Consider the following 22,111-nt stretch of genomic DNA (forward strand, 5'->3'; position numbering starts at 1 on the left):
GATCATCAGGGTAGAAAAATAGTAAGAACACTTTTTAAAAAGATCTGTGCACTCAACATTTTCAAAACCTTCTGATTAAAATACACAAAATACTACAATTAAGAGAGAGAGAATAAAGACAGAACAGAATGTCATAAAATATCCCTAGCTGTTGGCAAAGATTTTATCCTTGTCATTTAATGATGATGAAGCCAAATAACTGTTGCTGGAATGGAAGCAGGCTGATGAAGAAGGCTTTCAAATCGAAGTGAGGGATATCGCAATTTATATTTTTCTTGGTAGTTCTTCTATCTGTACAATTTCTCTCTAAATTTCATTACTTTCTGTATTAGATGTCCCTTTCAACAGATAGTCATGTGTTGATCAAAGATATATTGCTTTAATATGCTTGCATTCTGTTGTATGTTAAATTGTTTGTTCACACAGCCAGCAAGTTCTAAGCAGTTCACAAAATATCAGAGGATCAGTAATTAATAACAATGTTAACTTCCAGGGGATATTAGCTTGCTGTGAAGAAAACTTTCTGGTATCTGATCTAATTTGTGCAAGATCTGATAGAAGTATTGAGCTAACGTAAACAAACAGATTGTGTGTTAAAAACTGTTAGCACATACTGAATACTTACATTATTTGAACACAAAGTACATTAAGTTTAACAGTACCTTAAAAAATGAATAAGATATCTCTTAAGCATGAATTGGTTCTAAAAAGCATGGTATGAAATATCTTTAACAATTTTCATAGGGAAGGCAAAAAGACACACAGTATGATGATTTGTGGACATAATGAACTGGACATATTTTTTCCCAGTTAAAAGTGAAACAAATTACTGTAATTAAAATACAGCTAAAAGCACAGTTTATGCATTTAATAGTAAGACATGAATTAAACTTACTTAGATGCGTTTAGTGGGTTTTTAAAGAGACTTAATTTTACTTCATTCTTCATCAATACATTTTCATTTCAAATCTATTTTTTATTACATACACTATTTAAATAATGCCCCTATGTTACTGTCCACAAACACATTTCAAAATTCTTAAAGTAAATAAACAAAGAAAGAAGTCTGTTTGCCATTCCTAGGTTGATATCCAGCTAATTAAGCATGAGTTTAGGGGTAATTCCATTATAATTTATAAATGATCCAGGAAGTAAAAGAGTGTGTGCATATATACATAAACATATATATACCAAGAGTTACTCTGTCTACAAACACACCAGCGTGTATCCTTGCTATTTATTAATCAAATCAAATTTTAAAAAGACTATTTTATAAGATACTTTGCTTTCATCAGAGATTTAAAAAAAGAGAACAAAACAAATTAAAAAAAAGAAAAATGTTTTCCATTCAATTTACCAATTTCTAACAAGAGTTAGATATCTATGGTTATGGGTGTATATATGTGAATGAACGAATAAATCCTTAACCCACCATATCTTTTTCTCCAGTTTGCAAGCTGTCACCCGTGAAAAGTATGGTGTAGATGGTAGGATGATACTGTACCTGATTGGCTCTGGAGGTGGTCATGGGATCAGATGGAGAGGACTTGGTGGTAGTTGGGGAAGATGGCAATGTCTGGGAACAAAGCAGTTCAGGAGCAAATCAACCTTTACAAGCCTTAGACTGAACAGTTAAAAAAATAAATAAACCAACAAAAGTAACATAACTAGAAAATGAAAATAAATAAATAATGCCTAAGACAAAATCTTTCTCCTACTCATTGGAACTTAATGGAATTTAAAGTCAATTGGATAAATAATGCATGTAAATATGCATGCTTATGCATGTAAAAACAAATTCATGACTTGAAATCAAGATGGTGAACTCACATAAATACTCAAAAATATGCTGACCACATGAGGAATATATTCTTTCCTCTCTCCTCCTCTTGGGGAAAATGAAGACTATAGTAAACAAAAATTCCAGCAAGTTCAATGAGCACACTATAAACAGTTATCAGTCTACAAACAAACAGGGCCAACATCTGAAAGAAGTTAGAGACATTTACTTTGGCACCTTACAATGCACCATTCTATAGCACGGACTATAGCCAGCAAACTGTGTTCCATATCTTACAACAATTACACTGAAGCTACTGAGTTTTTAGCAATATACTAACTGCTAAAATATTCATTGATCTTTTTTAATCAAGAGGCAGGTGAAAAAATGTAAACATCAATCTCGTGATGGATGAACATGCAACTAAGACCTTCACAACAAATTACTATAATATATTTATGATTAGCATTAAAAATGTTCATTTGGTTGAGCAAAGGTTAATAACTTATCATCAGGCCTGTGTTCAAAATAAACACAAAAAAGAATTAAGAGTCATATTTATTGATCATGTTTTCTAAATAATATACATACGCTTAACATTAATTCTTGAACATATCAAAAAAGCACTGCTCTGTTTAAAATTTTTATATACACATTTCTCTTTTTAAAGTATTAGATCCTGACAGAATAACTCTTCTTTTCTTTTTATAAATATAGTAAAAATGTAAAATTCCAATTTTCAAAACATAACATACAATACTTATTCAAAGCATGTTTTTGACATCTTTGTAATATATAAATATTATAAAATATCCAAAATTACACTACTTTCGCTTTAAGAAAGATGATGTTAAAATGCTATACAATGAGATTTATCATATGGCCATATAATTACTAACCAAAACTATTTAGAAATAAATGAAGCAAAATTTCACACTTTCAGCAGTTCTGTTACTTACAATCATTGACAGTCCCTCATAAAATAGGTATACATACTTTTGCACTAAAATTCTTAATGCATATGAGAAAGCTGGGACACTGTGAATGCATAAAGTTGTGTATTAGCAAAATATGGGCTTGTACATATGCACACACAAATATTTAAGCTGTATGTTAAGCAATATGAAGATCCATTTTTTTCATAGTTTGTACATAAACAAGCAGCCAAAACAGGAAAAAAATATCATAAGAAACAGATCCTTATTTTGTGTTTCCAACTTGTAACTCATATAATAAAACAATAAAAACAAAAATAAAACATATACAGCTTAAGCATCAACTGGGACTCTTTGAAGAGGCTTAAGTAGAAAATACTACCATGTATTGGGCATTATAAAAAATACGTAGCTTGGCAAAATGTTATTGGTAAGCAGATGTTTTCCGTTGTGAAAATCAATACAATTATAAAGGATTCTCCCATGTCCTTCTGTATAGAACATGGGTTCATTTGCAAGGGGCTAGAACTATTCAGAAAAAGAAATATCAGATTCCACAATAGTAGAGGGCTAACCCTATTCAATTATAGAATTATAGTTCTGATTTTAGTGGGATGATGCAATACCTCTTACCAAAGCCTGAAATTGCAGTGAACTGATTTTCATCATTTAAGCTTAAACTAACGGGGGGGGGGGAACCCAAACTCCAACCAAACAGAATGGAGGACTGTAATTTATCCCAATAGGTTTTCTTTATTATAGCTATATATTAAACTCTTATCCTGAACCAAAAAAATTGTTACTATTCTCCAGCAAAACTCTGAAAATATATTTTGACTAAAATATTTCAGACATCTGATTGTTTGTGTGATCAACACCACTGCTAACTCAGGCATACTGTATTGTATATTGTTTTTGTATGCTAGACTAATTAATAAAAGGAAAAATAGTTTGCTCTTCACAGGTGTTACTAAATCTGACTAGTGGATTTATAAGAAAATATGCAGAACATTTCAACACTGAATAATGACCTAATCACTGATACCACAAGTAATTTAAGAAACTGGAAGCATCTCAGTTTTCAAGTCACATCAATCTTCCTAAAGCACAGAAATGTATGGCTGCGATGAAAAAGGAGTGACAATAATAATTTCAGGTGACTGTTGAACTGTAACATCTATTAAGTAGAAGCATTTTTCTATTCCATTTTAGCAAAAGCTTGTTTAAAATACAATGGAAAAAAGATAAAAACATTTAAAAGCAAAACAACTGTATTAATGAACAAGAATCAAGTATGGGCATGCACATTTTTTTCCAAATATACATACCAATGACAAAATACTGAAAATAGCAGTAAGGTTTCTTGTTTTGTGGTTTTGGTGTTTCTTCTTTGTGTATCAGGTTGTTTGTGTTTGAGGCTTAATCTCTGTTACTTTGTTTACTGACATAACTACTTTTATTTTTTTATATCTATCTATACATATATATACATCAAAGAGTGTGTGTGTGTGTATGTATATATATATATATATATAAAAAAGAACTGACAGCATTTTCTAGAAATTCATCCCTTTTCATGCTTCTGCATAATTCTGGAGACACGTAAATTTATGGAGACACACCTATTTATTTCTTCAATATTAAAATAACAGAAAGTAATTTCTCAAAAACAAAAAAAAGAAACACAGGCCTTTGGATTTTGTATTGAATTTCCACTGGCTGATAAGTAATTTATTGATACACTCTCAATTGCTTTGCAAGAACTTCTAAGCAAAATTACTTCTTAAAGAAAGTTGGACAGAGCTCAATAATTCTGATTTATTATGCAGCATAGAATTTTTTTTTTTTTTTTTTAAATTTGGCAAGTGTTTTGCATTAGGCAAGCACTTGAATTCAGTAGTTATTAGGCTTCTGGGAATGAGATGTACAATGTGATTAGAAATCCTAAGATGAATTTACATTACAGAGTTTCAATTTTTGAGACTGAAACATGCGTACTATAATTGAAGCTTTCCTGAAATTGCAGGTTGACTGCTGGCAAAGTTATAGAAAAAAGACAGTCAGAATTTATACTGCACACCACTTCTAAGACTTGTGGAGGTTTTCTAAACTATATCTTGAATAGTATAGTCTCAGCCACTATGGAATTGGTCTCTGTTTTCTCAAATATTATTTCCCTTCCTATTACTTATGAGACAATGAATGGAAGACTATACTGATAGGTAAGAAAGTGTTGTTTGTTTTTCCTTTAAGCTTCTAGAACAGATGTTTGAGAAAACAGATTTTAAGTAATAAAAATGGACCTTAATTTTAGTTGGCACAGTGTTCCAAAAGGTATCTGAACCCTCTTTCAATGACTTCATGAACTGCCTAATGCGGAGCTATGTATAAATGACAGAAGTCACACCCTTATATATATGTACCAAAAAAATTTCAGTACTAACACCCTAGATAATACTGTACTGAGACAGTTAACTTAATTCTCAGTACCTATTAGTATAGCTATATATACAAGAGTAGAAAGAAAAGGCAGAAAATGAAATATCATTTCAAAACAGGGTTAGAGACATGAAAGCACGTAGAGAACATCATTTAAATGTGAAGATGAAACTGCATTTACAGCTTACCAATTTCTAGCTTCTCACTACAGGGCTTGCCAAACAAAGGAAATCTCGGTAATAACATTACCCACATTAAATTACTATTAATACTGAGCTAATACTGAGTTTCAGTCCTGTATATATTAATATTGGTGCTTTTAAATCACTGAAATTAATGTGATGACAAAAGTAATTTGCTTAAGCCAATATTTTAATGCACTTTTAAGAAAAGGTGGTATCTTTTTTGAATTGTGTTAAATAGTTGAATACCTTCTGCAGCTAAAACGAGAAACAGAGAGCACTGCAAGGCCCCATTGTGCTGAACAACATAAAAGACTGACTTACTAGACCTTCAACAGTATCGGAGATGAGCCTTTCTAAACAGACCACTTGCTTTTCTAAACATATTGAGTCTTCTTTTCATCTGCTGTGAATTCCTTTAATCTGTAACTTTGGCAAACAATTCTTATCTCAGCAATGACTGCATAAATACATAACACATTTCAAAAATAAAATTTAGAAAAAGAAATAATCAAGGATTAATAATTTCTTTGCAATCCAGATTATAAAAAGGCTACTTTGATGACTTCAGTGATCTAATTTTACTTGCTACCTTTTCACTTCTGTAAAGAACAAATAAAATACATTCTGATGATATTTCATCCTCTTTGCATTTGGTTTTGCTTTTGTGTAAAAGAATACACAGGGGCATAGGGCAATACAAAAAGACTAAGAAAGCTAGCATACATAGATGGAATGCCTACTTATAGGCGTTTATAGAGGTAATTTATCTGCATTTATGAACTCTTCGGGACTTGTCTTTGAAAAAGGAAAAAAGTGTGGCAAGTATGAAGTAAAAGAAAGATTATCTCGCGTTCTGTCTGGAGACAAGAAGGGGTAAAGAGCTTAAAGCAAACCATCAGGTGCCATTTGGATCATCAGAGCAACTCTGGATGGAGGAAATGATTTAGGATAAAGATTATAGCAAAATGGATGAAGAAGAATCAGGACCTTCTCTTTCCTCAAAACTTGTCACAGTAACACAAAACTACTAGAAGATCTGGTGCTACTATATAGAAACACCAGAACATTCAAGTAACCAGACACAGGCATCAAAACACATAAGAAGATATGGGTCTAAGATTTGTGTCACAAAACCCCAAGTCCTACAAGGAAAGAAAATGTCACTTTTTGATTCTGGGCTACTTTGGAATTTGGAAAAATACCACCAAAACTACAAAGCCATCAGAAGGCATGAGGTAACTTCAGAATTTCCTTAAGAATCAGAACACTGCTGAAAGTTTCTGCAATCTTCTATTCACGATCCACTTTTGAAGCATATACAATGAAGAGTTAATCATCAGCTACAGAGTTAATTGTGCTCATAAAACATGGTTTCACATACATTTTAAGATATATCCAACACTGGCGAAATGAGACAGAAAATTAAAACAGTGATCTGGCACCAGAAATAAGTCAAGGGCACATGAGGGACAGCATATAGTATACATATTTTTACGGAATGCTAAATTTTTGCCATGGGATCTAATGTGTAGAACTGTCTCTCTAGTAAATAATGGCAATTTTTTTTTGTCCTCGCAACTTGTAAACATACCTCCATATTCTATCATTCATTGCAGAATAGTAACTGGTGTGATTCTTCACCTCTGTTCAAAAGTGAGAAAAGTTTATGAGAAATTGTCGACTAGATGAAGAGACACAGTGATCTACAAAACTAGTTATTATTATTTACCTCAAATGAAAAATGTAGGGTTATTCTCATATTCTGGAGTTTAGTAAAGTTCATCTAGGTGACAGACTGTTGTCTTAGATGGATGATAAAAAGAAAAAAGGCTCATCAGAAGGGAGAGGCATTTTAAGAAACCAGTGAAGGTTTCTTATGGAAGGAAGGCCTTGGGGGTATTGGTGGATGAAAAACTGAGTATGAGCCAGCAATGTGCACTCACAGCCCAGAAAGCCAATCGCATCCTGGGCTGCATCAAAAGAAGGGTGGTCAGCAGGTCAAGGGAGGTGATTCTCCCCTCTACTCCGCTCTCTTGAGACCACACCTGCAGAACTGTGTTCAGCTGTGGGGCCCCTGACAAAAGAAAGACAGGTCCAGAGGAGGGCCATGAAGATGATCAAGGGGCTGGAGCACCTCCCCTATGAGGACAGGCTGAGAGAGTTGGGGTTCTTCAGCCTGGAGAAGAGAAGGCTCCAGGGACACCTTATTGCGGCCTTTCAATATTTAAAGGAGGCATATAAGAAAGCTGGAGAGGCACTTTTTACAAGGGCATGTAGTGATAGGACAAGGGGTAATGGCTTTAAACTGAAAGAAGGTAGATTTAGATTAGATGTAAGGAAAAAATTCTTTACTATGAGGGTGGTGAGGCACTGGAACAGGTTGCCCAGAGAAGCTGTGGATGCCCCATCCGTGGACATGTTCAAGGCCAGGTTGGATGGGGCTTTGAGCAACCTGGTATAGTGGGAGGTGTCCCTGCCCATGGCAGGGGGGTTGGAACTAGATGATCTTTAAGGCACCTTCCAACCCAAAACCATTCTATGAAGTCTACCAAGTCTTTTTAGTCTGAAGAACTCATATCCTGTATTTTTTAAAAAAATAATCCTCCATTTAAGCCAATATTTCCAGATCTGTATTCTTAAAGTTAGGTTTCACTTAAGCACTTCAAAGTAAAACTTTTTATTTAAAAATGATGAACATTTAATTTTTTGTTGTTGTTGTTGATCAGCACTTCTGAAGTAAAAGTAGTCTTTTTCTCTAGAAGAATGTGAATTTACAAATCTGAGTTAAGACATTCAGTTTTGCAGATTCTGAATACAAAGTCTGGGACCATGATTAACAAACAGAAGTTAAAGACTCATGAGAGGTTATCTACTGAAAAAGCTGAAATGAAACTGCCTCCAATGAAAACATTAATTGGAAGTTCTATATGCGCAAGTTTTACTCTAGATTTTTAAGGAAGAAATTCTAAAACCTTTGTCCATGCTTTGATAGCTAAACCTTTCATAGAATCGAAGTATGATTCAGGTTGGAAGGGATCTCAGAAGGCCAAACAGTGCAAACTCCTCCTTAGAGCAGAGTTAGCTACAAGATCACACATCTTTCCTTCCATATAAAGCACAGTTCTGCAATGGCCATCTCTGATTCCATGTGCTTCCTGGACAGGCTGCTACAACACCTGCTACCTGGAAAACAACTGAAAGCTGGAAGGAAAATTCAACTAGCATACAAAGAAGCTGCAATAGTTTCTGAAGAAGGTGATGTGGTAAGACCACATTACGCAGCCTTTTCCACTGTTCATAGGAGGTGCTACTATTTAGAGGTGAAATTTAAAGCTTTGTATGCTAATTACAAAGCTGAAACATCTCAGGCTCCTGATCACTTTATGAAAACTGTATTCTGTTCCCCTGGGTTACAATATGGTCTGAAAGAGCTGGTGTGATGCTTCAACAAATAAAGAGAGAAAAGGGACGTTAGATGCTCATAGCAATTTCTAGGAAGTAAAAGGGCACAGCAATCAGTTGGCTACTGTCGAATGATACCTAGAAACAGCAGATGGCTGACATCTATGAAGAGATTGCCTATGTTACGTAAAGATGAAAGATGCAAACATTTGTCAGTTAAATATCTATCAGACCTGCTTGGAGGAGAGAACTACCTGGTATCTACTACTAAGTCCACAGGATTAGGAAATGTGGAAAAATGCAGTGGAGAAAGCTCAAAAGGAACCATATAGACTTGTTTGCAAATCTTCTGAAGCGGAAAAAGCTCAAGTTGGAGAGACCGCACTGTTTGGATAGTGACTTCCACCAGTAAGGAGAAATGCCAGGCCAGACTCGGCCTCTGTGCATACCCATGCCTTTCCTGAAGGCAGAAAGTGCTGAAACTCAAGCAGTCAGCAAAGGGTTTACCTCCTGTCTGTCTTCATTGAAACTGTAGCCAGGAGATACTTCGTTTCTTAGGTTGCTTCTCTGAGGCCAGTGTAGGTAAAGCAGCCCAGGGCAAAGAAATGACAATACAGAAATGAGAGTTGCATGCTCATATAGACATGGGTGGCACTGCAAGGCTTCAACTACAGGTATCTTCATTCATGGGGAGAAAACTACCTTTGCTTTTTGGTAGAAACAGCTAGAAAACCAACAGAAATATCTTCAAACTTCCTAATGAAGGTAAAAGTTATTATTTCAAATCAACTCTATCTCAAATGCTAAGTCTACATTCTTCAATCTGCAACATAATACTTTGGGTGCCAAAGTTCTTGGGTAATACTCTAAGACAGGACAAACCATGTAAAAGTTTGTGTAAAAGAAGAAATTGTAATTCATAAGGCTTATTTTTTGCCAAGTTCAAAATGACTTGTATTATACATTATCCTGATCATTTTAATAAAATTGTGACCTGTCTGCTATTAAAAAAAAATAGCAACACTGGAGTTCTAGATCACGATTACCTATTATAAAATATTCATTTTAATTTCTTAAATAGAGGTATTATATCTCTCATTAAGATACAGCATAGTCTGACATTGGAGGATAGATTACTCCACTGCAAACTCTATCTAAGAACTAAGCTAACAGTTTCACTTCTTGGTAAAAATAATGGATTTTAGGTTTACTGAGTCAATATTTATAGTGTATGAATTTATTATGAATAGATGTTGCTTCATTAAAAGAGAAGTTAAACAATTCATTGTGGTTAAAACTGCTCAACATATGCACATATATATTTCCAAATACTTGCAGTCATATTATTATGCACCTGTATGTATACAGGTAATATATTAAAATTTTAATATGTAAAGCCAGTCACTAAATAAGTCTTGTAACTTATACATTGTATTTAGTCTGTGTCTTAACTTCACTAGCAGCAGCTCTGTTCACTAATCCATCCCTCCAGAATTTAATTTAACATTCCAAACATGGAATTGTGTTTATAAAGTAAAACAAGACAAACACCAAACCAACCAACCAAACTAAAAAGCCAAACCAAAACAAAACAAAAACAACAAAAAAATCAACCACCAAACCAAATTGAAAAAAAAAAAAAAAAGCCCCTCAACAACTTTACAAAAGTTTTCTGGAGAAAAATTGTGGACAAGCTATATCAACTTCAGATACAAGACAGGAAGTATTTAGGCATGTCACTGAACAGCTCTGTAATCTAGTTTCTCAAGATCCTACTGACTTACCTAAAAATTAGCTTCATTTCATTGCAAAGGGGAAAACTACTTCTCATTGTAATAGAGAACACTCATTTCCCATTGGGTTAAGGAGTACTGGCATAAAATCTAACATTTTACAAGCAGTAAAGCCATTCAAAATACAGATCTCTTCAGCTTTTTCTCTCTATCCCAGGCATAATCATTTTCATGTCTAATAATTGAGAAACTAATCCTATAAAATTGGGGCTGCTCTTTTTAGTATTTTCTTATAAATTATCTAGAGTATTTTTTATGTAAAAGTAGTGCATATACAGAAAAAAATAATATAGTCGTAAATCTTAGAAATCATATACAATGGTTTATGCACAGTTTCATCCATCTAAAGCAGTCTGATCATTCCAAACTCATCCTGTTCAAACTCATCTTCAGATACGCATTCTGTGTATGTCACTACATACAAAGTAAAGTAATTGCATACAGTTACCAAATTACTTTATCGGACACTGAATCTTGCTAGTGTAGAAGGACGAAACAATCTTTTCCCATATAGGACAGGTGAGAAACTAAAATCTATCCTATATAGGATAGAGAGACAAGACAAAATTTTACTAGTGTTCACTCATTTCTTTCTTCATTTTTTTCTTATTCAATACAATGGAAAATAATTTTCAATCCTGTATGACACATATTTCACATTCTCCTTACAGGACAATTTTTTAAAAAATTAAAATTGTTCTGGAAAATGTAATTAACCAAAGAACAGTAGACCAATAATACCTTGCAAATATATTTTGCATTGCCCATAGATTTTGAAAGAAGTCAGTGTAAAACAGGCAAAAAGATGCCAAAAACAACATAAAATTAAATTGTAGAAAACATCCCAAGTAAATTGTCCTTATATTTTCAAGTTCTTACAGGTAAGATTTTAAAGTATCCAATATAAGGTCTAAAAAAACAATTAACATTTTTGTTTTTATTTTATATACATAAAAGTAGGAAACATTCAGTTAATCTGTGATTTTTAGTAACGCTAAAGATTTACAAAGAGGTTCATCGTTTAAGATTAAAATTCAGTGATCTTTAACTAAAACCTAAAAGTGTATTATCACCTTATACAGTAAAGTTTATGAAAGAAACATATTAGAGTGTGGCATTGAAACTTATAAAACACTGTCTAAAAGAACTGCTGAGAAACATGGGACACGTAAGTACAAGGAAAAAGAGGACCAGCAAATTACTAAAGGGTAAGATAACATTTTCTTAAAGAACATGTTATGTTGACCCCTTGCAGCCTTAAAGTTTTAAGACTTCTAAGGAGCTGCTGTGACTCTCTATTCCCAACCAAAAACTCACTTGTTTGATGCGGTCTGGATTAACAGTGGTCTGAGGCTGTAGAATGCTGACGGGCTCTGTCTTGGCCACGTTTTGAGGCATTTCTCGAATCTTCTCTGCAATGAAGCCATGAACCGCATTTAGTGCTTCAACTGTTCCCTGGATCAGACACACCCGCTCTGTAGTACCTGCAAACACCAAAAGTTGGTCTGAGTAAGGTGGATTCTTCAGGATCCCACAAACTGCTTGAATTATGACATAAAGATGGCACTCAAAAGTAACCTTGCAAAACCAACTAGCAATACCTCCATAAACATACAAACGGAGAGACTTCCAAAAGATAACATACTGATCATCTGAAGATGTTTCAAACAACTCTTTGTGTAGGCATATAACTTTCCAAGCCAATCTGGATAATATAAGTTAGAAGAAACAATAAAAAGAACAAAACTATTAGGTTTTGTTGGAAATATTAGCAAATATGATGTGTGCAGAATACATGTCTTTTAAATGATTTTTGCCTAGTTCCAGATTATTCTAAAATATTGTACAACTTTCAGGTAATACAAGGTTAGCCATAATAGCCAGGCCAGTATTATAGAGGCACTTGGAATAAGCTTTTGTAATGAACACCTGAACTGCAAATACATTCATTTAATACATTCATTATTAGAACATTTCTTAAAACAGCTGCAAGTTGTTACAGCAAGACCTTTCAAGGCCAGCTGATCTCATATATTTGAGTATCCACTTTGTCTTCCATAAACTTCCTACCTTACAACGTCTCTGCAATAACTGCAGTTATTTACTGAATACATGGTGTTTAAGCTGTCTTTAACCTGATTTAGCAGTTGGAAATTATGAAAGCTTGTACCAAATAAGTAGTCACTACCCCACAAATTACATTTCAAGAACTTCTGTTTAGAGTTATGGTGAATACCGTTCACGCAGGATATTTAGACTCCACGTCACTACCTTCTAAGCATCCATGTTCTAAGGTCGTGGGAAAATACTACACACTTGTCAAATAGGTCTGATAGGTGAAATACGTATTTATTCTATGTGTAAGAATACTAGGCCTTTGGTGGCAATGAAGCAGAGAAGGGGACACTTTCCCACCGTACTCATTTGTAAAGACAGGACAGATGCTTAAGAAAAACAGGCCTTGAACATATCCTCATTCCCAAACTCTGTACCAAAGTATAAACCTCTGTTTCTTGTCATTTCAGTTTTGCCTGGTTTTCAGTTCTAACCATTCTATTCTGCTCTCTATCATTTTGCTTAACTCTCTTTGCCAGTCTGAAGCACATTGTTTTTCTCGTATTGGCTGTCACTCCCTCTCCCTTATATGACCATTACTTACTCTCACCTTTAATTTCGTTGACTCTTATAATGGCTTGCCTATCCCTGTAGCCTGGAAAAAGACAGTCTGACATGCCATGTTTATCTCATCTTTTGTATACTACCTCATAGAATTTGAAATTCTATGCAGATTACCAACAAACATTAAATAACTACCATAGCTTCAGTTATAATTCTCTAGAAAGGCTTAGACAAAACCTACATTGCCACATAACCCTTTTCCAAACTGAAGTTGTGCTGTGTTACAAAAACCACACTAGTCTTTATTTCTTTGATTTCTTTATTAAAAACATCTACAGGATGGCCAAAGATGGATGCAGAATTGTAGAAAAATACTTCATTTATTTTTTGTGACTAGGGTGGTTTTAGATGATTTTGTATGGCTTTACTGCATAGGACAAAAGCTTTTATTACATATTGGGTTACAGCTTGATACATCCTCACTAGACAAAGAATATAAAAAACCAGTATCGATCCTAAGGATAAAAGCACGACACTGCACTGAAACAATCCACATTCTGTATTTCATGTATCAAACCACTAAAACTGGTTCCACAAAATCAGTTTTGACGTGCAAAACAGGATCTAACAGGAGTTGGAAAAAAACATGAAAAGGGAGTACTGTAGTTCCCACTTTTTTTCTGCAGAAATACCAAAACAAGACAACCTAGTTGTCCAAGTAAAATTGCTTTGAAATTTCATATAGTACATACTTCTACAAAACATTCTGTACGTTTCCAACATACTTAAATTAATGATTTTTCATCACCATGCTTTTACCTTCAAATGCCGGTAGAACAGTTCTACTAACAGAAGAAAATTATAAGATGAACTATCATGATATTAGTGCATTCCTGAAAACATAATAATACTGCCCTGCAAAGACATGCCAGATACATATCTCTATTCAATGCCAGTGCGCATTTTGCTTCAAGATTACGGAGGGGGGGGGGGGGGGGGGGAGCAATATCACAAATTTGAGCCATGGAATTACCACAAAAATAAATATAATTTTTGTCATTGACATATTCCTAGTAAATATTGACATGATCACACGTGAATCTTTTCTGATGAAAAATTCATTCACTCTACCTAAATAGATGAAAATTACAATGTAATGATGTGGTAAATACTAACAAGTTTGCAATGATTTCTGAAGTTCACAACATGTTAGTTGGCCTCATTTACCATTGTACAATCTGCACAGAATCACAGTCAATAATACATAGATTAGAGAAATGCACCAGGGAGATAAGTAACCTCCTGCCTAAAATTCTCTTCCTATCAAATTTATGTCTTCAGTACTATCTACTGTTATCAACTCATCTTAAGATATGCTCCTTACAACACTGCAACATAGACTTTAACAGAGAATAGTACAGTAACCTTAGTCATCTGCAAGAAAAAATTGTTTTTAATTAGTAAATGCTTCTCATCTGCTTCTATGGATGATCTCTAAAGATTAAACATTTCATTACCTTAAGATGAAACAGCACACATGGAGCCCTACCTGCTCATTAACTTAACGTATTCACGTATACTTAAAATTTTTCAAAGACTTTTTTCTTAAGAAACTGTATCAGGCAATACTGAATGAAGTTCAACTTCGTGGAAGAAGCTCTACAGCAAAACTGACAGAATGAGAAACAAACATTTTCTTCTGTATTAAAATGTTATTTAAAAATAATTAAAATTAGGATTAAAACATGTCAATCAATATTTCAAAAGCTGTCAGGTTAATAATCCTTGAGAAAAAAATATAAAGTTAAAATGATTACACTCTTAACAGCAAGTTACACAAGTATCACAATCAAATGCATATTTCTCAAGAGCAAGATTTTTGGAACATTTATATGACCTGTTATAGTGTCTTTTCAACAAATCAACTTTAAAATACAGCTAACTTTTTTTTTCCAAAACACTCTATCAGAAAAGGGAGTTCAAACGACATAAGTGGAAGTCACCACAGAAAATGAAACTTGTTTCCTAGACAAAGCTTTCTTAATGCTTCCCCCCGCCACTAGGCTTCCTCCCCCTTTTGCAAACTCCTGTGGTTTCTGTGTAAAGCAATCCAGCTCTAAGAAAATGCTCTGGGGAGTCTTTACGCCGCAGTATTAATTGTCTCCTAAATGATGAGATGTGATGTGGATTGATCAATGCAGCTAATGCAAGTGTTCTCTAGGTCAGCAGACAACACACTGAAACAAAACACAGATCAGGTTACGTCCAAGCTACCGGAGCCTCATACAGAAAGCACTTAACAGGGATGACTACTGTCAAAACATTTGAAAGGAAAACAGTCGATGCTAAATAGGAATTTCATTAGACTTGACACTAAGTGACTAAAGGGTATTCTTCAGTCTGTGTTATTTTAGAAGGTGCAATATAATAAAAATATGCTTTATGTCATACTACGGACCAACCACACTGCATTTTAGTATGTATAAACCAGGGTGCAGTAAACGACAATCACTGTTCCATGAAGAAATACAATTGTGCAAAAGCACATTTCACATAGAGTAAGATACAGTTTTAAAGTGCATCACGATAGGTGCACATTTTCTTCAAGGGTTAAGTCAACAAAAAAAAAAGTTAAAAAAATGTAGAGAAATTATATACCTGTACAGTTGGGAATTGCTTTATCTTCTGAAGTGATGTTGTCACATTCCTTCACACAACTCTAATAGCTTTTCACTCAGATAAGAGTACAATAATTTACAAGAGTCACAAAAGGAAAACTGCCAGCTATATGACCAACCTGTATAACAAAAATAAGCCTATGAATCACTAAAGTTGGTGAAATTTCTGTCATTTTAAAAGCTTTTAGGCTCCATTAGTGCCTAAAGTAAACTGTCAGATTATTTATCATTTTCAGTTGTTTAACAGTTGCATCCACTCCCTTCTTCACAGTTCTGTGAACAAAAGCTTAGCCATCTATATGCATACTTTTTGTCATAAGATTTTCAAAATATGTATTTAAAATATAGATCTCATTTTTGAAATAGCTTAGAGAAAGACAAGTTACCAAATAATCAGTGCCTTTTTTTTTTTTGTGAAAACATACCGAATATAAAATTATTCTTTTTTTTAATTATTTACAATTCAAACAGGAGTTAGGGTCATGTACTGTACATTCTTTTACATAAGAAGAGATAAAACACATACAAGAGAAGAATAATTCTGCCTCAGAAAATGACCAAATGTAGAGTAGATGGTCATCATCCCTGTACATTAAAAAACTAGAAAAAATATTTTTATGTATGTTCAATAATACTAAAGTCCATGGCAGAAATTTGCATGTGGTTGCAAAATAGGAAAACCACTACCTAAATACTTGCTGATGATGATGTTGCTACAATCATTTCATGTTTAGTTTCTCTAAGGAACCCAAGTAAATTATTCAGCATTTGTATGTGTTCTACTTTTCAGCAAGTAAAATGTGGCTTCTTCCCTCTTATATCAGAATTAAAATTCAATTTGCACGTGTATGTTTTAACTTTTTCTTATCAAATAAAAGAGGCAGAATGTAACTGCACAGGAAAAACTGCCTGTACTGCTCACTAAAAACAGATTTTTAAAACTAGTGGAGAAAAAGGAAATCTTAATCAGTTTTTTGTTTTGTTTAGCTTTTAGGGGGAAATTTTTTAGGCCCAGTTTTTTAATATGAAAGCAGCTATGGCATTATATAAAATATTCTTTTTCTCTGCAGTTCCATGAGGGAGGGAAAGATGAACCCATTAGCAGCCATCAAGCAATTTAAAAGTAAGTAAATAAAAACCTGTTTGGAAATCTAATAAGTAAGTTAGGTCTAAAAGCTGAACAGCTTGCAATAACTTCACTTTAATCATTCATTTTTCCTTCCACCTTCTTTAACTACCTAAAACTTTACTTCTGGCAAATATCCTTGGCAACCACATCACACTAATTTTATTAAGAACTTCAAAACAACAGACCACAAGCTTTTTCTCTGAGAAGGTTGTTATTTACTTATTACACAACTGATACAGCTTTTAAAACAACTGTTATAATAAATGCTAGAAGATGCAACAGGATAAAGGATGCTGATGCTTTCAAAGTTTTTATTTCTATACTTAACAGGCATACATCTATATATGGTTACCATAAAACTTTTAAGTGTTTGCTTAAAGACTGATTCAATGTGTAAGAGTTCTACTGTATTCACCGAAACACTCACTAAATGTTAAATGTGCTTCTGTATTTTATGAACCTTAGTTGAAATGTTTTGGGGAATGCACTGTACCTTTCAGAAAGGACTGTCTGGCATGTGTATGACTCTATATACTTTTCATTGGGCTTTTACATCAATCTTAAAGAGCCTAAAAACCTAAAAAGCACAATGCATTACCAGCCCATGGTAATCCCGATACATCCACTAATTAAATCTCCTTATACTTTTCCAGTGTACCATGCCAATTTATTTGACACTGAAAGGGAAAACCTGACAGAGGAGCCAAAGCTAAAACCTTAACTAAATGAAAGGCTGCACTACAATCTCTCATCAGCTGATTTGCATTAAGCTTTTTATTTGACAACTTGCAGTACAGCAGTCTACTAACTGTAAGGTCCCATACATTTATTTTTGTGACCCATGATCAAACAGCCTGTAGAGTGGGATTCTATATAACACCACCACCAACTGCTTCAGCCTAAAACTGATCTTTCAAAAGCTCTTGGCAAAATAGGACTGCACTTTGACACCATTCCCAAGCAATGTAAAAATTGTCAATAACGTGCTTAACATGAAAATCAGATAAACTCTTCCTTGCATATAACATTTCCTCTCTACACTTGCATAAAACCTCAGCAAATGAAAGTCAGACAATAAAAATGTGTTTTATTCAAATGCATTGGCAGTGTTTCACATCGCCTTAAACAGATACGAAATGACAAAATGTACACAACCTTAAATGCAACACATAAGAACATCCCATATATGTGCAAAGTGTCATAGAAATCTCAACAAGACAATTTTCTCCTTTGGTCCTTAGCTCCCTCCTGTCCTTCTACCTGTGTTTCGTGAGAGAGAATTAATTGGTCTTAATGTAGAGCCTGTTCCCATATTCATCACAGACAGAAAGACGGTGCTTTCTGAAAGCAAATCTTGATGATCTAACAGACTTTCAAACTGAAAGGGGAAACAAGAGCTGCTAGCAATTCTACAGCACTGATGTTCTGCATTTGTCTTCATCCAGATGAAATAATTTTGGAACTGTTTGCACAGAACACTTATACAAATAGGGAGTAAAACTTAACTTTCCCTAACTAAAAATTAAAATAGCAATTTTAATAGTAATTAAAATAGCTGAATAAAAGAAGAAAATGTTGAAGGGATCTATGAAATTGAAAGGAAATAAATATTACCCTGTAAGAATCTTTTTGATATCTCTGTTATAAAACCAGAGTATCCTTAACTTAGATTTTAAATTTCAAGATTACTGATTGAATGCATTTAGCTTCACTAAAGCTCCATTCTTCTTTCAGAGAGAAATAAACTGTTCCCTTTAAAGTTTCATCTGCAATTAGTTCTCCTGAAATTCTAACTATGAATTTTTTCTGCAGCTACATTACACTTCACATGAGTCAAGCATCTAATAAAAGCAGAAAGTTAGAATAAGTGGTCTACTTCTTGAAATACATTAACAGATGTGATGATTACCAAGCATGTGCACCTATGCACGTGACTTGCTGAAATCTGCAAAAATACATGTTAGAACTTGGGGTCCTCTAACATCAGACCTCTAATATTTTCTTATCGGGTGTTCGCAGGAAGCCTTACTAGCCTTAGCAGAAGAAACTGACTGCTGAACTCATACTGATAACACATCTTTTAGGTGTGGCATATGGATAGCCATGCCCATATATATGCATATACATATACATACGCACATATATACCGATTTGTTTTACTTTAATTGAATAAGTGACCCCTTCACTCGTATTCAGATATTGAAATGAATCAAGTTTAAAAATTCTGTAAAATATATGAACTGTATGAGTTCTCAGAGTTATATGAAAACTTCAAGTTTACAGACCATTGTGCTCTGGTCACAAGAATGAATTACATGAATCCAGGTTTAACACAGTTACGAGTCTGAAGAAACGGATTATCCTCATGTGAGAGAGAAACTAGAAAATTAAAAAGACTTAAATAAAAGGAAAAAAACCCAAACCTCATAATTATTAGGCTTAGAAGGGATGATGAGTCATCTTACAAAGCAAACAATCCCTTGAATAGAAACTGTTTTGTTGGATATCAGCTAAGGATTTGATGATGATTTCCCTAAAATTAAATCATATAAAAAGGAATTACTGATTATTATTATTATACTGTTATGTGTAAGACAGGAAAAAAGGATTATAACTACTTTTCTTTAAGAGTTATTTGTAAAAAACCTGTAGAGTCCACTGCAAAAGCTGGTAAATTTCCCCAAAACCAAACGCAAAGGCCAGAGATTTTGTCTTGTTATGGGTTTTATGAAGGAATATTACTTAGATGAGAAACAGAGAGAAAGTGTGTGTGTGTGCAAATCAATGACAAAGGGCTGCAATGAAAGTGAGCACAGCCTAATTATGCTTTGGGAAAGCATGTTTCTAGAAAATAAAAGCTCTAGAACTAAGAAAGACCTCAAGCCACGGACAGAAGCACTACGTTTTTATTCAGTTTGTTTGGGGAAATGGTTGTCTTAATATATTATTTGTAAAATTATCTATAACAAATGAACTACTGTTTAAACACGCAAAATCAAAACCCACCTGATTCCATCATAACATTTACATATAGCTGTAAAAGCAGTTAGAAAGGTATCAAGAAGAATTTTTACATTTTGCTGCTATTAAATTGTATGTCAGAGAGGAACTTCCCCAAAATAGTATTTGGAGAATCAACCCCCTATTAATTTCCCCTTCTACTTCCCAAATTGTTCAGTAAATAGGCCAAACTAACTGTCATCTTCTCATCTTCAGTTTAAGTTAGAAAGTGAACACATTTCCTATAGGTGTCTGTGCTTAAGAATAAATAATGAAAAAGAATAAAAGGGAATACAAAATATAGAATTTAAACAAAATACAAAATACTTAAATCTATTCATTGCTATTTAAATGTTCCATCTATTTAAAAAAAAAAAACCCACATGAGTAGGGTCCCCAAATTACATGACATTCTCTGCTAACATAGAGAAATCTGCTTCAATTTTTCTCTTCTTTTTTTTTCTTCTTAACAGTGGTAACATAGTTGATGGCCAGCAATATGCTTCTAACTCATATAAACAGTTTTTCAAAAGGCTTGCCACTATGGTGCTTACAAATCTTTTCTAATAATGTAATATAATAATTTGCTCATTCATATATTTTTAAGATTACCAAGGTGCCTGGAATGTTGCACAGAGTTACTATTTTTCCCCTATCAGTGAACAGAAAGCATCTAAATAAATAAAAATGTTAATAAAAATCCAATACTTAGTTTTGATGAAAATTTGAAGGTCTCTGAGAAGCAAAAGCTTTCAAAGTCATTAAAAACCAAGCACACAGAATACTACCACAAGACCAAATCAACTCTGCTGGAGAAAAAAAAGAGCTGACCTTATTTTCAGAAGAGGACCACAGAATAGAAAGAAAAAAAAATTACATGTATTTTTTCAAGATATCTGGAATGAATTTTCATATCAACAAAAGCACTTAAGAATATTTTTCATGCAAAGTAATGTTCAGTTGGCAATTACAGCTTTTATGCTATGCTATAGTAATACGAACCTTTGTTAATAGTGCCTCCTACACATACAATTACCAAAGGAAAAAACCCACCCATTTAAACAGTAAAACATACTCTGAGAAATTGTAGGAACTGATACATCTTATAATTTAGAGTGATAACAGTTCAAATCACCAAGGGAGCTTTTCTCCTCAAAAATATTTCTCAAGTTCCATAGTTTAAAAGCCTGTGAAAAGCTTTGGAAAATCCTCCTAGATAAGGCCAGTTGCTCAAGAAACCAAATCACCTAATACATTCATTACTATGTATCTGTTTGGAGGAAGCAAATACCAAATTTCAGGTAAATGAGCTATACTCAAGGTTTAGATTAGAGTTCTATTAAAATATTTGTAATTGCATGGGTATTTTTTTATATATTGCAAGTAAACATTGACAGTGATCATGGAAACATGATTTTTCAAGAGTATGCTTATACTATTGAAGGCTTTTTAATTTAAGTCATGATCCTGCAAGAAATTACCTTTATCTATAGTGTTCAAGATGAACACTAGAAACAAAAGTAATTTCAGGTAGGGATAAAATGTAGAGACACACACTATAGCAACTTTATCAAAGAATAGCTCCACATCCCAGTCCAGAAATACAAGCAAAGAGACAAGGACGCATACACCTTATGTTTTCAGACTAGGGAGAATGCTGTTATGTCAAAACCAGGATGAGCTCCCATTTGATGCTGTCATTACACACATACAGAATGGGCACATATAAACACTCATGCACAAACACAGACACACATCTTTTCATATCTTGCTCCTTCTGTTTTCCTCTCTAAATGCTAGTCCAAATCCATGTTCTGCTCACATTAAATTCTAGCTGCTGTATGTTTAAATCTATTGCTCTCCAGCCATGGACTTCTAGTCCAGAGTTTATATGGAAAGCAGGTAGGTAGAATTTGTGACTACTGCCCAAGCATTCAGTATGCCAGTTATTTTTGTTTGTCTTCCTAGCTCCTTCCCGACTTCCAGATTGTAACCCTTTCATAGCATGTCCTGTTGTTTTTTTCTAAGAATGGCATTTATCTCCCTCTAAATTTAGCTTTCTAAAATTTATGCATTGAGTCCACGGTAGCTGATTAAGACAGGGATGTCCATGAACAGTGCACCCCACCTACCTTTGGATGGAATCATCCC

General features: G+C 33.9%; 1 protein-coding gene across 5 annotated transcripts in view; it reads right to left on the minus strand.

Annotated features, from left to right (window-relative positions):
- The window catches only part of NOVA1 (NOVA alternative splicing regulator 1), a 156,866-nt gene that overhangs the window by 27,690 nt on the left and 107,065 nt on the right, over positions 1 to 22,111 (minus strand). For 4 of the 5 annotated variants that reach the window (XM_052782516.1, XM_052782519.1, XM_052782520.1 and 1 more), the window contains 2 exons: positions 11,852 to 12,018; positions 1,505 to 1,576 (listed from right to left, as the gene is read on the minus strand). In XM_052782516.1, coding sequence (XP_052638476.1) covers positions 1,505 to 1,576; positions 11,852 to 12,018 — 239 coding nt within the window. The remainder of the gene's footprint in view (positions 1 to 1,504; positions 1,577 to 11,851; positions 12,019 to 22,111) is intronic. The other variant, XM_052782517.1, reaches the window with a different exon arrangement.

Source organism: Harpia harpyja, chromosome 3 (genome assembly GCF_026419915.1).
Source record: "Harpia harpyja isolate bHarHar1 chromosome 3, bHarHar1 primary haplotype, whole genome shotgun sequence".
In the NCBI taxonomy this organism is placed as follows: Eukaryota; Metazoa; Chordata; class Aves; order Accipitriformes; family Accipitridae; genus Harpia; species Harpia harpyja.